This window comes from Metopolophium dirhodum, chromosome 3 (genome assembly GCF_019925205.1).
Source record: "Metopolophium dirhodum isolate CAU chromosome 3, ASM1992520v1, whole genome shotgun sequence".
NCBI classification, from domain to species: Eukaryota; Metazoa; Arthropoda; class Insecta; order Hemiptera; family Aphididae; genus Metopolophium; species Metopolophium dirhodum.
The window spans coordinates 9,022,884-9,038,802 of NC_083562.1; the positions used below are offsets into that span (position 1 = coordinate 9,022,884).

General features: G+C 25.5%; 1 protein-coding gene across 1 annotated transcript; it reads left to right on the forward strand.

The window, feature by feature from the left end:
• The first annotated feature begins 5,713 nt into the window (after positions 1-5,713).
• On the forward strand, positions 5,714-15,825 carry LOC132941266 (serine/threonine-protein kinase Pak). Its single transcript, XM_061009244.1, has 10 exons — positions 5,714-5,918; positions 6,058-6,167; positions 6,226-6,448; positions 9,406-9,565; positions 9,636-10,092; positions 10,166-10,352; positions 11,267-11,459; positions 11,732-11,928; positions 12,000-12,137; positions 15,059-15,825. The coding sequence occupies exons 2-10, from the start codon at positions 6,112-6,114 to the stop codon at positions 15,140-15,142; spliced, it is 1,695 nt and encodes a 564-aa protein (XP_060865227.1). The 5' UTR covers positions 5,714-5,918; positions 6,058-6,111; the 3' UTR covers positions 15,143-15,825.
• Positions 15,826-15,919: the final 94 nt, after the last annotated feature.

The window sequence follows — 15,919 nt, forward strand, 5'->3', positions numbered from 1 at the left end:
TATATTTTGATATCTAAAAATAAAATAAAAACCAATAATGTATAGATTCAATCTATAAAATATCTTTAAACAATATAATTTGTTTTTTCTTATCTTTAAAAAAGAAAATTTACATTATTTGTTATAATAAATTAAATAGAAATATTTTATGTAGGTACCTTTCATTATAATATTGTGTATTTGTGTTAATTAATAAATAGTAAGTATTATATAGGTTACACATGTTAGGTATTTTAACATTAGGCATTTAAAATTTAGCACTATATTATACCAGTGGTTTTCAAACTTTTATTAAACACGGCACACCGTGCTCTTCAAAAATGTTCACGACACACTGACTTTTTTTTTGTACTAAATTATTAGATGAATAAAGTTGTCTTGAATTATAATTATATAGACATTTAATTATTTTTTCTTACAAATAACAATATTGAATATAATAATTTGGATATAACAGGATTAAAACAGGATCATCTTCTAAAAACGGGACAAAAAGCGTCCCGTTTGATGTTTGTCGGGACAACGGGACATGATGTTCAAAAACGGGAAATCCCGTTTTAAACGGAAAGTATGGTCACCCTACTTTAGCCCTCCAAAATCCCAAACGCTATTTGCTTGTTTAGTTTAAAAGGCAAAACCAAAAGAAGATTTATAGATTTACAATATTATATTCGCTGTTATTTATGAAAAGAATAATTTATTAAAAAAGTTTTTTTAACAAGTATTATTTTACCTAGGTACTAAAAGTACCGGTTGTCGGTTGATGAACAAAAGTTTATGTCTGTTCTGGAGGGCGGCCCCCTTTTCGGCCAAAATGTACCCTTCCCCTTTTGGCCAAAACTTACCGTTCCCTTTTCGGCCAGTACCTACAGTTTTCTTTAAAATGTAGGTACAATTATAACAACTGAAATTAAGAATTAAGTATTATAATTAATTAAATATGATTGTATCCAAAAATGTGATTTTTTTAACATTATTACCTACAAATGTATGAAAAAATAATAAAATATACCCATTACCCTTATAATACATAATATATAATAATAATTATGATAGTAAAATATACATTCATGATTATGACATTTTGTCGAAAATTAAGATTTTCTAATACATTAGTTGAATAAAAATGAATATAGTCTTATAATATCTATATATAATAATAATTATGATAAAAAAATATGCAATCATGAATATGTCAAAAATTAAGATTAAGTTTTATTTTTTATAATTAAATGATATTTGTTTGACAAATTTATAATGACTACATATTTTAGAATTTTTATGTCTTCAATGTAAGCTTCATTTAGTTTTTGCCGTTTCACATTTTTTGCATCACGAGGGTTTTTAAAATGTTGATACTTTTAATTTGTATGAATATAATATCGTTTGAACTTCATTAATAAGGATGGTTGTTATAGTTGTAAATTTCAAAGAAAACTGTAGGTACCGGCCGAAAACGGTGACGCCTGTTCTGGACAATTGCATACGATATTCTCCAAAAAAACATCAATAGATTCATGATTTAATTAAATTTATTATTTTTTTTTTAATTATAACAACAAAAATAGATATTACAATTTTCATTTTATTAAGTAACAGATAAACCCAAATCGTATTGTTAAAAATTGGATAAATCCACGAATATTTCACCAACAAATGCACGGTAAATGCACTGTTTCATTTGTGCATAGTTTGAACAGTACAACAGTGTTTAAACCAAGTACCAACCAAAGCATTTATAAGGCACGGTTATGTAAAAAATCGGTATTCATTTTTCGAAAAACACGGTGCTCTGAACCAGTTTAATACCGTGCTTTGAACCATCGAGTTAATATATTTTACACGCTGCATGACTGCATTCAAAATGCTAAAAGTAATATCAATTTGTATACCTAACATAGTATCTTGTATTCTGACAATAAAATCTACTTGTGTTAATATAGTGATAATTTTTTTTTAGATTCTGAGCGAAGCGATGAATGTATTGATTTTACAATGATGTGTGTTTTTTTTTAAATTTTTTTATTTTTGTGTGTCATCACTTTTTAGGACAGTAAAAGTGCTTGGATTTTCTTCAACAGTAACTTTTCTGATAGGAAAGTGAATCTAGTTGGTACTTTGGGGGGGGGGGGGGGGGGTCAAAAGTAAAAATTTCCCAGTAGTTTTTAAAAGCGACGTTAAAAACAAAAGAAAAATTAAGGAAAAACGGGAATTTTTACGCAAAATCTGTTTTCGAGAAAATCGATTTTGGTTTTTGGTGTAACTCTAAAACAAATGACCGTAGGGACATGACATTTTGACTGAATGTTTATAATTGCATTTCCTATACACCATAACATTTTCCAAATATTTTGACTCTTTTTGAGCTGTTTACGGACATTGTCAGTTTTCAATTTTTTTAGTTTTTTTTCTATAAATATCAATAAAATTTTATCTGTTGAGTAAAAAAGCTTGAAAATTTAATAGAAGGCTCCTAGGTTATTGTTTCAAAGGCAGATGAAAAAAATTAAAAATCCTTAGTCACAGTTTTTATTTATAAGCATTTAAAGTTCAAATTTTGACAAAATACGGAAAAATCACGAAAATTAGCAAATTATTTTGCGTTGAGAATTCATAAAAATTTTTCTTTTTAAATCTAAGATTTGAAAATGTAATATAGGATTACTCATAAGTTTGTCTACCTTTATCAAAAAAAAAATGTCTACAAGAAACTTAAATTAAATTTTTATGAGCGTCTGAAATTTATATTTTTACAACATTTGATATTCATTCGATTTCTCATGTAACAATTTTCTTATTTTATTGTAATTAAAAAACGAATGACTGTAGATACTTGAAAATTTTACTGAATGTTTATATTAGCATTTTCTATACACCATAAAATGTTGAAAATATTTTGACTCTTTGAGCTGTTTACGGACATTGTCAGTTTTCAATTTTTTTAGTTTTTTTTTCTATAAATATCAATAAAATTTTATTTATTGGGTAAAAAAGCGTGAAAATTTAATATAAGGCTTCTGATATATCATTCTAGTAGCAGTTGAAAAATATTAAAAATACATAGGCACAATTTTTTTTTATAAGCATTTAAAGTTCAAATTTTGACAACATTTATCAAATTTATAATTTATTAATTATTTTGTAGTTAAAAATGTATAAAATGTTTAACTTTTATGGCTAAGGATTGAAAATTTAAAACAATGCTCCACGTAAATAGGTTATATATAAATTACTTTATTCACAATAATATCATCAAATATACTTGGTAATATCATAGGCATTAGGCTGACTGACCGTTTTCGCTCAGAATCGTTTTTCTTATACAATGATTATATCATTGAATTCAAATTTAACACCATCCATTACAGTGACCCACTTGTAAACTACTGTACAGCAGAGCGACATCCACTTATCCACCTTTTTTTTTTTATTGGTCTTGAAATTCTATATTTTAGTTTCAACAACAAAGGCCATTAGCATTATCCAAATATAACATTTTTACTGTCGTAATATTACTATTTATTATTTTTATTTTTTTAATTACAGAAAAATGCAATTATAATACAATAATTATATTAAGTGCTGATACGTATACCAACTGAGATAAGCTCGTATTTGGTATACGGAGTTCCTTTAGATAAATACAATATTAATATTATATAGTAATTTTATTGTTGTGCAGTTTCGCTCCTAGCGGATAGCGGAAAACGACTTGCGGGATGTTAGAGACGGGAGAAGGTTACCCAATTCGAAAGATTAAAAATTATATTATAATAGTGGTGTATATGAAACCAGATCAATTGTAATTTCACAAATAAAACCAATTAATAATACATTTATACATTGACCTAATTACGGGCACCCCAAGAATAACAAATAACAAAATAATTGTACATAGGTATAATAATATGGACATCGTGACACGGTGACCCGTTACACCAAATACGCAGAATTACAACTGAATTGACCTGAACTTATATCTTAGTCCGTGCAAAAAATATAAATATTTGTGTACCAACATTAACATAAACAGTTTGGACTTACCTATATTATCTGCTGATACCCAAATATGTAGTATTTCACTTATACCCAACTTAATATCAATATTTGTAATTTTAACAATAGGTATATTTATTTGTAATTAGACATTTCTAAAAAACTAGATTTTTCAAAAATTTAAAATATATTTATATAAAAAAAATTATGATAGAAAGAAATAAACCATCATACCTAATTAGTTTTAATACAATTTTCATTTGTTGAAATGTATTATATTTTTGTTAAATATCCCTTCGCTTAAAACTTTAGTACTTAACTCAAAACTTAATCAGGTCCCAACAGAAGCATTATGCTAAAGGAAGTTTCAAATATATTATTACTATTGTCTATTATTTATTATATATTTATATCATTGTATATAATTATTTGTTTTTTTCTATAAATATCAATAAAATTCTATTTGTTGGGTAAAAAAGCGTGAAAATTTAATGCAAGGCTCCTGATATAATGTTACAATAGCAGTTGAAAAATATTAAAAATACATAGGCACAATTTTATTTTATAAGCATTTAAAGTTAGAATTTTGACAAAATTTATCAAATTTAAAATTGAATGATTATTTTGTAGTTACAAATTTATAAAATGTTCAGATTTTATAGCTAGGGATTGAAAATTACATCCACTTACCCACCTTTTTTTGCTATTAAACTTGTACGCGTACACAAAAAGATACACGTAATTTTTAAATCAATATACATCCAGTGTTTCACTCAGAATCTAAAACACACATCATTGTAAAATCAATACATTCATTGTTCCGATCAGAATCTAAAATTAATTAAAAAATAACTGTGCGTGTGTATCTTTAATATTTTCGAACTTCGAGCAAATTTGTATTTTTAAGTGTTTACTTTTTTTAATGACAACAATATACTTTTTAAATTTTATATTCCTAAGTAGAATATTATTCGGAGTAGGTACTAATTTTGATCTTTAAAAAAAACATTTTGGATAAGTATAGTTTATTAGTTATAACTGACTTATAATTATTTAAAGTTTAGATGAGTGGAGTAGTTGACCAATAGTTTGTGGTGCACTCCACACCCTGTTCCATTTTACTCCACTTAACTAAAACTTAAATACATATAAGTTATAACTTATAACTCATAAACCACTCGTTTAAAATCAGATTTTATTGTATCGAAGTACTAAAAAATATATTGTGCTTTGCAAGAACCCCTTATAGCAGGGGTCGGCAATCAAATTCTATGGTGGTCCAGATAATTTGAAAAACAATTTTCGAGGGCCAGAAAAAACTTCAATATTAGTTAATATAATCTCTTAATTTTTGTGTTAAACATACAGTTAAAGCTATTTAAGCAAATTATTTAATATAATATATAGCCGGTTTTTTAAAATGTTGTACCTACTCTTGGAGCCTGGAGAACAACTAATGCGCTGAGTGTTTTGAAGGCGCAGGTGATCAGTTAATCTTGAACGATATTTATTCTATTTTAATATTTAATAATATAATATAAAATTTTTAAATCTTATTTTCTTGACTGCCCTGGAAGTAAAAATTAAATTAAATTTGGCGCCCAATTGTAATACGTCTTTGCATCTATTATAGTTCAGTGTAACCAACAAAACACAAAAATTATGATATGATTTTTTGCGATAATGAATCTTGGGTATTAGGATCACTCATCAGCAATCTTTACAGGATGTGATATTTATTTCATTTTTTATATTGCTTCCTATTATTCGTTTTAACTAGATAATAACATTTAATTTTAATTTATGCTAAATTTAAACAGTTTTAAATACATAATTACGACATAACATGGTTGATAATGTGTCATTAAACGATTATTTTATATTTTTACACACCTATGGGCCCAAGAATTTTCATGTTTAAGGTAATCTAAAAATAGTGAATAGTTAATGTTTATTTAGGTGGAGTCAGAAACAATAAATATTTAAAAAAATAAATATCAGCGGAGACTAATTATGTCTTTCACCAAAATATTTTGTAATTTTTTTTGTTTATTGTTTTAGAACAATCTAATGGTAATCAGTTAGTAGTCATATTTTTTTATATAATTCATAAAAATGTCAGATGATGATGACAAGCCACCAGCTCCTCCGGTCCGTCTAACGAGTAACAGGTAATGATAATAATGAAATCGATCATTGTGAATTTATATATTTTACAATGTATAATAGTTTTAGAGTTGCTCGTGGGGATTCGGTACCAAATTTGGACATTATGCGGCCATTACCAAAAGAACCAGATTCTGACCACAAAAAGAAAACTTCTAAAAGCCGTGTCACTGGTAAACTGAAAACACGAGGTACTGGATCTGAAGATAAACCAGAAATATCTTATCCGACTAATTTTGAACATACCATGCATGTAGGCTTTGATGCACATACTGGCGAGTTTACTGTAAGTATCATTATTCTTACATCATAATATGTGGTCATATGGATAAAAAAAAAGCTAATATATAGTTTAATTTGCACATTATATTTAACATTTTGCTAAGATATGCTTTGCTATGTAGTCAAATTGAAAAATATAAATATTCAAAAAACTAGAACTAATTAAACATTTTAAATTTGTGTTGGATATGAGCCTTAGAATACAGACGTCTTTAAATTAATTTGTATTGATATATTGCTACTGAAATGCTGAAATTGATCACAAATTTTACTTCAAAACTGATTTTGTAAAAAATAAATCAGAATTAATAAATTAAATACCTATTAGTAATTTACAACATTTAATAATAATATAATACGAGATATAATATAACCTAACCTACTTAACAAATTTAGTCATAATTTTCACTTGTGCTTTTTTTTTAGAAGGGGTATAAATTTAAAACTATTTAAGACTTCATGTGTAAGAGTATAAATAAAAAATTTTTAATTAGTCTTAAAAAAAGTTTTTTTATTCTTTTGTTAACATTGTTATCTAATGAGTAATGCCTTATAATTTTTTGAAGACCCCTTGTAAACTGATGCAAAATTTTGTTACAATGTAAAGACTCTGTACCTATCATTAAAAAGTACTATAATATGGCTATAATGTAATTAGATAAATCTGGAAGTATGCATTATGCCTTCCAAGTATAAAAAATAGAATCAAAATAAAAGTTAAAACATTGAGGTCCTAAGTTGAGCTATTTTGCTATAAATGTAAATGCAATATTTTCTGTTTACTTTTTTTATTTACTAGAATTCTTAAAATATGTAAAACAACATTTTATATTTGGGGAATTCTTGATATATGAAACAAATTTAAAGCTTACTTTACCTTATCTGTATTCTAAAAGTGCTGGAGTAGTACCCTATAGTAGTATTTTTTCTCCTCTTTTATTTTATATTTTAATCTTAGATCAACCTACTCATGAAGATACTTAAGTAATTGATTATACTGACAACAAAGTAAAATTATTTGAATTCATGAAAACCCAGTTACAACTTCAATTAACATACGAGTACAGTCCTATTGGAATTTAATAGCTAATTACATATTATATCAAGAGTTAAAATCAGATTACTACCTTAGCACTAAGACATGATTACTGTCAAAATTTAATAATTAGTAACTCCAATCTTAAAAATGAAGATCAGTTATTCTGTTATGCATTGAATTGTATGGATACAAATTTTTAATGTCTAATATATTGTCAGTCTAATTTAATTTAATACTTTAATGTAGTATACCTAGAGTCAAAATTCAAAAAGCAGAAAAGTGGGTGTTTCTCTGCCTTGTTACCTTATTCAATCGTATAATACCATTGTATATGTTACCTTATTCAATGGTATAATACCATTGTATACGATTAACAATTCTGAGCTGAGACAATTCGTCAGCCTAGGATATATTATATTTATAATGTTATTATTAATACGGTAGCCAGTTAAGTTGAATTATTATTATTTGTTTAATATCATATTTGTATATATTATAGTAATATATTTTACACATTTCAACAAATAATATTTTTATGATATAGCACAAAACTAAAATCATTCTTTGTTTTAATATCTAATTATTCAATATTAGTTCAAATTTTAACAAAAATAACTATAAAAAAAAATTTTTTTTGGTTATAGAATAGCCTACTAACGTGGACCTTATTTTAAATTTTCAATCCTTAGCTATAAAAGTTGAACCTTGAATACATTTTTAACTACAAAATCATTTTTTAATTTTATGATTTATAGAAAATTTTGATATGAACATTGGTATTTTTCTGTTATCACTACTACTGCTCAATGCCGCGATTACCGGCGTCTCCTCAATTCAGTTATCTCGATTACTATAATACTATCCCTATCATAAACATTCACTGAACATCTACAGTCATATATTTTAGGGTTACACCAAAAACTAAAATAAATTTTGTGTAAAATTTCAGTTTTTCCTTAATTTTTTTTTTGTTTTTTTCCGGCATTCTTGAAAACTACTAGGAAACATTTTTATTGTCTTAAAAGAAGATGACATACATTAATAACAAACACACATCTTTGTAAAATCAATACATTCATCACTCTGCTCAGAATCTAAAATATAATTGCTCATAATAATAAATTAAATATTTTTCATGAGTTTCTTTTTACTTGTTAGGCTTCTTAACTTCTTACTTACATCTTAAATAAATAAAATTAATATAATGAAATGTATAAAATATTCAATGAGTGTTTTTGGTACATTTTTATAAATATATGCTTAGAATTATTTTATAATATAATAAATGACAAATATTTTGCATTTTTGGAAAAATGTATAACATTTTTAGCACGCATTAATTTAAATCACTCAACTAATACTGATAAATAGACAAATGTCTCTAGAATTCTGTGTTTGTTTTATCTTGTTTCAAGCTGCCATATAAAGTGAGTAACATCAACAGCTTTGTGAGTAGCATAGATGGACATAAAATGTGTTTGGTGTTTTAGTAGTTACAGCATATAATCACATTGCTTATTATTACATTTAGTAATATAATTATTATTGTTGGAAAAATTAAAAAAATAAAGTTATTTATTAATTATTATGGATTTAAATTATGAACTCTTTTTTAAAGTTAAGTTAATAAGTTATAATTTATAAAATATAAGCTAATTAATAATTTCTAAAAAATGTAATTCAATTTTAAAAAGTCCTATGATGTGTATACCTATTTATAAACTATATTTCAAATTACTCCTTAACAACATTATTTATTATTTGTATGTTTATAGAGTATATTATTATTTGAGGCATAATCATTATTTTTTACTCAATATTTAATAATGGAACATATTTAAATAAATTGTTTTTGTAAATTTATACATTTTATTTGTTAAAATGTATTAAATTATTTTATAAAATTAATGTTATTGATATAGGGTATGCCAGAAGCATGGGCTCGACTTTTAATAACATCAAATATAAGCAAACAAGAACAAAAAAAGAATCCTCAAGCTGTTCTTGATGTGCTTAATTGGTTTGATAACTCTAGTAAACAATCAAAAACTTCCAAGTATATGACCACAGCCACAAATATTGGTAATTAATGAATTCTATGTTAATAGCTTTTTAGGATACCATTTTTACATTTTATACAATTTTTATCCAGTACAAAATAGTACTCCCCCTACTGAAGTATTAGTGCGTGGTGCACACAGTGGAGGTAGTTCATCGTATTCTGGAGTCAGTAGCAGCCAGCCTTCTTCATCAACAGGTAGCACTAGTCCCTCACTGACCACAACTCCCACAACAGATGAACAAACATCTCCCCCACCACCTGTATCTGTACGTCCTGAACGTACAAAATCTGTGTATACCAAACCAATAGAAGAAGATGAGCCTAGGTCCATCACCCAAGAAGAACCTAAAGTAGTTTCACCGGTTCCACTTCACCGGCCTAGTCAAACAAATGGAACTGTACCAGTATTGGATAAAAATAAAAATAACACTACTGCAACTAGTCGTAAAAAAGTTGCTGATAATGAAATATTAGAACAACTAAAAACAATAGTAACAGTAGGTGATCCAAATAGAAAATATACCAAGATGGAAAAAATTGGACAGGGGTAAGTTAAAATTTTGTTAGATTATGTAGAACATATTCTGATGGTAAGTTGCTAACCATTATAACTGTTACAGAGCATCTGGTACAGTTTACACGGCTATTGAAACGTCAACTGGTATGGAAGTGGCTATAAAACAAATGAATTTAGGTCAACAACCAAAGAAAGAACTTATTATTAATGAAATACTAGTCATGCGAGAAAATAAACATGCAAATGTTGTGAACTATTTAGATAGTTATTTAGTACAAGATGAACTCTGGGTAATAATTTAAAATAATTAAATACATCTTAATAGTTATCATAACATATTTTGGATGCTGATCAAAAGGATGTTATTAGCTTAACAATGAAACATTATTTTGAGTTCTTAGCAAAGCAATAATTATATTGGTTTGCATTGGTATATTGTATTGAAGCAATAAAAATACTCAATTACCATAAATTGGTATTTTTGTTTTTACTATGGGAGGGGGGGGAGGAAGACATCATAAATGTAAAATTATAGATTGACAATTTTATTACAAGGTTCAACATACAGGTGGTTTTTACCGTAATTAAAAATATCAAAACTACATATTTATCGTGTTTTTTTTTATAAGTGTTTAAAATTGAACTTTTTACAATATTTTTAAAATTATGAAGAAAAATACATAAACTTAGGACAGTTACAAAGTAAAAATTACTTATCTTGAATTGCTTACAGCAAAGTGGCTTTGTCCAATATTTTTTTAATATACAATATATCCAAGGTAATTTTTCACAATTTCATTTAAAAGAATATCTTAAATGTATTCAATCAATTTTTATTGAAGGTTTTATACTATGTAATACCTATTACCTATCCTTATTTACTTTATCGTTAAATTTGTTTGTGAAAAAAATATAGTTCAACTTTCAATACTTTAATGGCTTATTTTTGATTTTATAATCCTAAGCTATATTGCTAAAATTGTTTATGTACAGATATATCAAATATTAACTATATTAAATATTAATAAAAATTTTATTGAGTTATAATATACTCTTTGATACTTCACTCATCTTTTCTATATTTTAATATTTTAATGCTTCCAAATTAAAATCTACTTCATAAAAAGTTATGCTTTTTAAAAATAATGAGAGTATTGTATAACTAATCAAATTAGGTATATAATAAATTTGTGTTATTTTTTAGGTTGTAATGGAATATTTACCAGGCGGTAGTTTAACAGATGTTGTCACAGAAACTTGTATGGACGAAGGTCAAATAGCGTCTGTATGCCGAGAAGTACTTCAAGCCCTTCAGTTTTTACATTTCAACCAAGTTATACATAGAGACATTAAGTCTGATAACATTTTACTTGGATTAGATGGTAGTGTTAAGTTAAGTAAGTACTTATAAAAATAAAATGTATGACTCTTCATTTCTTAAAATTATAAATGATAATTCATAAAAGTCAAAACAAATCTTTATTTTAAAATTTTGAATCCAATACTTATTTAGTTAATCTTGATTATTTTAATTTTAATATCTATTTTACTACTAGTAATTGTGACTCAATAGTATGTTAAAAATTAAAAATTATTATTAAATGTTTGGACTAATATAATTTAAAATGAATTTATGATTAATGTTTTAATTATACAATTTTAATATTAGCTGATTTTGGATTTTGTGCTCAAATTTCACCTGAGCAATCCAAACGAACTACAATGGTCGGTACACCGTATTGGATGGCACCAGAAGTAGTTACACGTAAACAGTATGGTCCTAAGGTAGACATATGGTCATTAGGTATAATGGCTATTGAAATGATTGAAGGTGAACCACCATATTTGAATGAAAATCCCTTAAGGGTATGGAATAAATTATAAATTAACCCATTATTTGTATGATGTAATTTAATATAATATAAATATTTATTTAGGCGTTGTATTTAATTGCAACCAATGGAAAACCAGAGATCAAAGAAAAAGAAAAATTATCTCCAATTTTTCAAGACTTTTTGGATCAGTGCCTTGAAGTTGAGGTTGAAGATCGTGCATCAGCCTCTGAACTTTTAAAAGTAAGTTAATGAAATTTGTATTTTATTGAAATCATTAGACGTTTACATTCTATAAGGCTAATATAACATGTATTATTATAACAATTATTATAAGTTTATGTTAATTTTACATTATTTATTAGTTTATCAATTATTATTTGATTACAGTTAAATCTTATCAACAATGGATGTTTCTTAAATGTAGTAAACTATTGGATAAACTTCCAAGCTGTTCATAAAAATAACTTTGTTTCAAATTTGATAATTATGTATGGCATAATATGTATTATGTGTATAAACTGTATTTAATAAAAATATCTCTGAAACTCGATTCACTGCAAAAACAACACAAGTCAAGTGTAATTAATTTGGCTACAACTCATTTGTGCACAATTTACAAACAATAGAAACCTTTTTTCAAAGAAATGTATAGAATGTACATAATCTGCGTACCTCCAAATTTTCAAATTGGTCATTACTAAAGACCGGATTTATATTCTCTTAAAATACCTTAAATATGATGCTAATATTCTCGAAAAAACCTTAAAATATTCTCATTATATTCTCTTAAAAATTTAAAAAATATGCAAAATATACAAAAAAAAAAGCAAAAATATGCAAAAATAATCAATAAACATCATTATATTTACTTTAATATGCATTTAAATTTTTTTTTTTCAATTTTATATTAATAGTGAGTTAATTATTAGGTATTTATAGTTTCGTATTCTAATGGAATATTATTGCACTTTAGTAAGAGTTGGAAATGATAAAATAAAAAATTGTTAATGTTCAAAAAAAATTTTTCTGGGTACCGTAATATTAAAATTAAAAATAATTACAAATTTTTTCTCACAATTTACGAAATATTCCAAAATATGCTAAATGAGTTAAATATTCTCTAACCCATAAAATATTCTCAAATATGCAAAAAAAACTTTTTTCTATGCATTCAGGATTGAACTAATCATCCACATTTTTTACTCTCATAAGACTGCATAGACCCAGTAACGATATGTAAAACATATAAATCCGGTCTTTAGTCATTATTAATGGTGGAAAATTATTATACTCAAACATTTTCCTTCACTCTTAGGACTTTCTCTACTGATGTTATAGGCTGGAGGGTTTAAAAATATTGTTTGAGCTATTTATTTTAGAACAGCTTCCTTAGAAAGCTATTATTACACAAATTACAATTAGGTGCAATCATTTTTACAAAAAAAGTCATTAAAATTTACAAATTGCACAAATTCCAATTCCAATTATTTTTCATAACAAACATTAATTTATTTATTTTTTAATACATATTTAATATTTATTGGTATGTATTTGTATTAAAAATGTTAAAAGATCAATTTTTCTGGATTTGTAATCATAATATATTTTTTTCAAATAATTATGGTTTTTTAATATTTCTATTCTACGGGTATCTTTAAAGTTTTTTTAAATCAGTATTGACTTGAATTTCCATTAGTATTTCAATAATTTTGTGAAAGTGAGGATGGGACTTATAAAATTGACTACTGAAGTACATGTGAATATTTTCAGCTCTGTTCGTTGTTCTTGGGCCATTGTCTGGTTCACTAGCCCAAAATCAGCATCAGAATCAATATGATTTTTTAATATATAGCCCGGAAAATCTATACTTATATTACAAGGGGCAATTGAAATTATTTCAGTAAATATGTCCAGAACTTCATTAGAGTATCATAAGATAAACCGAAAAAGTGTTTGAGCCACCTTCCAATTTCAAAATCTTTTTTTTTTTTAGTATTCTTTTAATAATAATTTATTTTTTTCAAACACCTAATCCAATTTTGTCCTCTTTCTATTGACGGGTGTTCAATTTATATAATATTGATCGTGTATGGGCAGCTTAAGGTACATTTATATAAATAATATTGATCACTTATGGGCAGCTCACCTTGTATACCCAAAACTGTACCTACCAGCTGGTTTTCATTGTTCACTATTTTGTGCGCAAACGAGTTGTCGTAAATTTAAAATATATATTAATATGTGCGCAAACGAGTCTCCACCAATTAAGTTATTGGTGATGTCAGTAAATTCATAACTAGTAAGGCAAGCATTAATAAATCTATACCGTTTTTTCTTTCAGTTTGTTATAGACTAGGTATGATGTCTATAATAATAAAATTCAGACATTTGCAATTGAATGTTTTATTCATGTTTTGGTAAATCAAAGTATTTTAAGTGAGCCTAATTAATTAAACTTGTATTAAATAGTCTTAATGTCAAAAACTATTGGAAAAAATCTATAACTTAATATTGTCATAAAATAAAATAAAAAGTTTCCTGTTATACAAAATTAAACCCTCCTAGAAATGATGACCAACATTTTTTGATCTACAGTTAAGATCATTTTTATTAATTTTTAAATCTTGATATTAAAATTGTTATTTAGTAGTTTAAAATTACGATTATTATTTACTTTCTAAATAATTATTGTCTAACATGAATAATATTTACATTTTTAAATTAAAAATTTGAAAGATTATAAAAAATAAAATATGTTAAAACAGTTTTATTTTTTCTCTCTAAATTATATATTATAATAATAACATTTATCTTTTGATGAGAACTGATAGGTTAATAATCTAGAACACAATTAATAGGTATTATCAATTAAAATCATTTTACAGTTATTACACATGTTTTATAATATTTAGTAGATAGCAAAAAAAAATGTTTTAAGATTAACTTTTACCAATATTTGATAACTTTTAACCTTTTTTCATATTATTGAGAATCTGTTTAATAAAAAACAATATTTGTTAATTGATAAAACTATATCTGAAGTACCCAATGCAATTAAAAGCAAAAATTGGTTACCTATAAATTATTTAAATATTGCATATACCTTAGAACCTAACATTTAAAATTATTTATGTTATGTGTGTTTTATAAATTGTTTACAGCACCCATTTTTGAAGCTTTCCAGACCTTTAGCCAGTCTGACTCCTTTGATAATGGCAGCGAAACAAGCCGCCAAGGGTCATTGATACTTATGGTCAAATATTTGGATCAAATCCAGCCATATTATTTTATGAAACAATGTCAACTATAAATTGTATTGATCGTTTTATTATTTTATACTTATATAACATTAATTAACAATTATTATTAGTTATGATCAGAAATAATGTTTAAATACATTCTATTTTTTACATATCTTCAGCCTGTGGTGCTTTATCTTCTTCTTCTCTTTCTAAAAACATTTTGAACATGTATTATTGTACAGTCATTTTTTGTTATTTGATAATTTAATTAACGTTTCAGACTTGTGTTAAATCACCATTATTTCTGACATAATAAATAATATGTACAAAAGTGTAATACACACTTTAGTACATAAACATTTTATTTATTTTATTTTTAGGTATTGTTTGTGAGTTTTATTTATTTATAATTTTAATTGTTAAATTAATAGTATTTTTATTATTTATTCTCATCTAATCAAAGCTTTATTATATATTCCGTACTGAATTACATTTACATAATATATATTTTAGATTTATTCAATTTTTAAAATTAAGTTTTATTTTATTAAAACCTTAATTTTTTATACATGCATGTATAATAATATCTATATTACATATATTTATAGAAATAGATAATTTGTAATGTTAAATAAACACCGGACGTTCGATAACAGCAGGACATTAAAGTGAAATAATCACAAACACAGATGTCTGAACTTAGTGTATTTCTTAAATATACCCAAAGCCTTAGCACTCATTAGCATACAATATTGCTCAACAGGTCAAAAGGGAACTGAT

Bases quoted from the DNA above. Each gene is read 5' to 3' on its own strand.
- LOC132941266 (XM_061009244.1), top strand. From the start codon at position 6,112: ATGTCAGATGATGATGACAAGCCACCAGCTCCTCCGGTCCGTCTAACG. The intron at 6,449-9,405 runs GTAAGTATCATT...TTATTGATATAG, and splicing joins CACATACTGGCGAGTTTACT to GGTATGCCAGAAGCATGGGC. The intron at 12,138-15,058 runs GTAAGTTAATGA...AATTGTTTACAG, and splicing joins CAGCCTCTGAACTTTTAAAA to CACCCATTTTTGAAGCTTTC.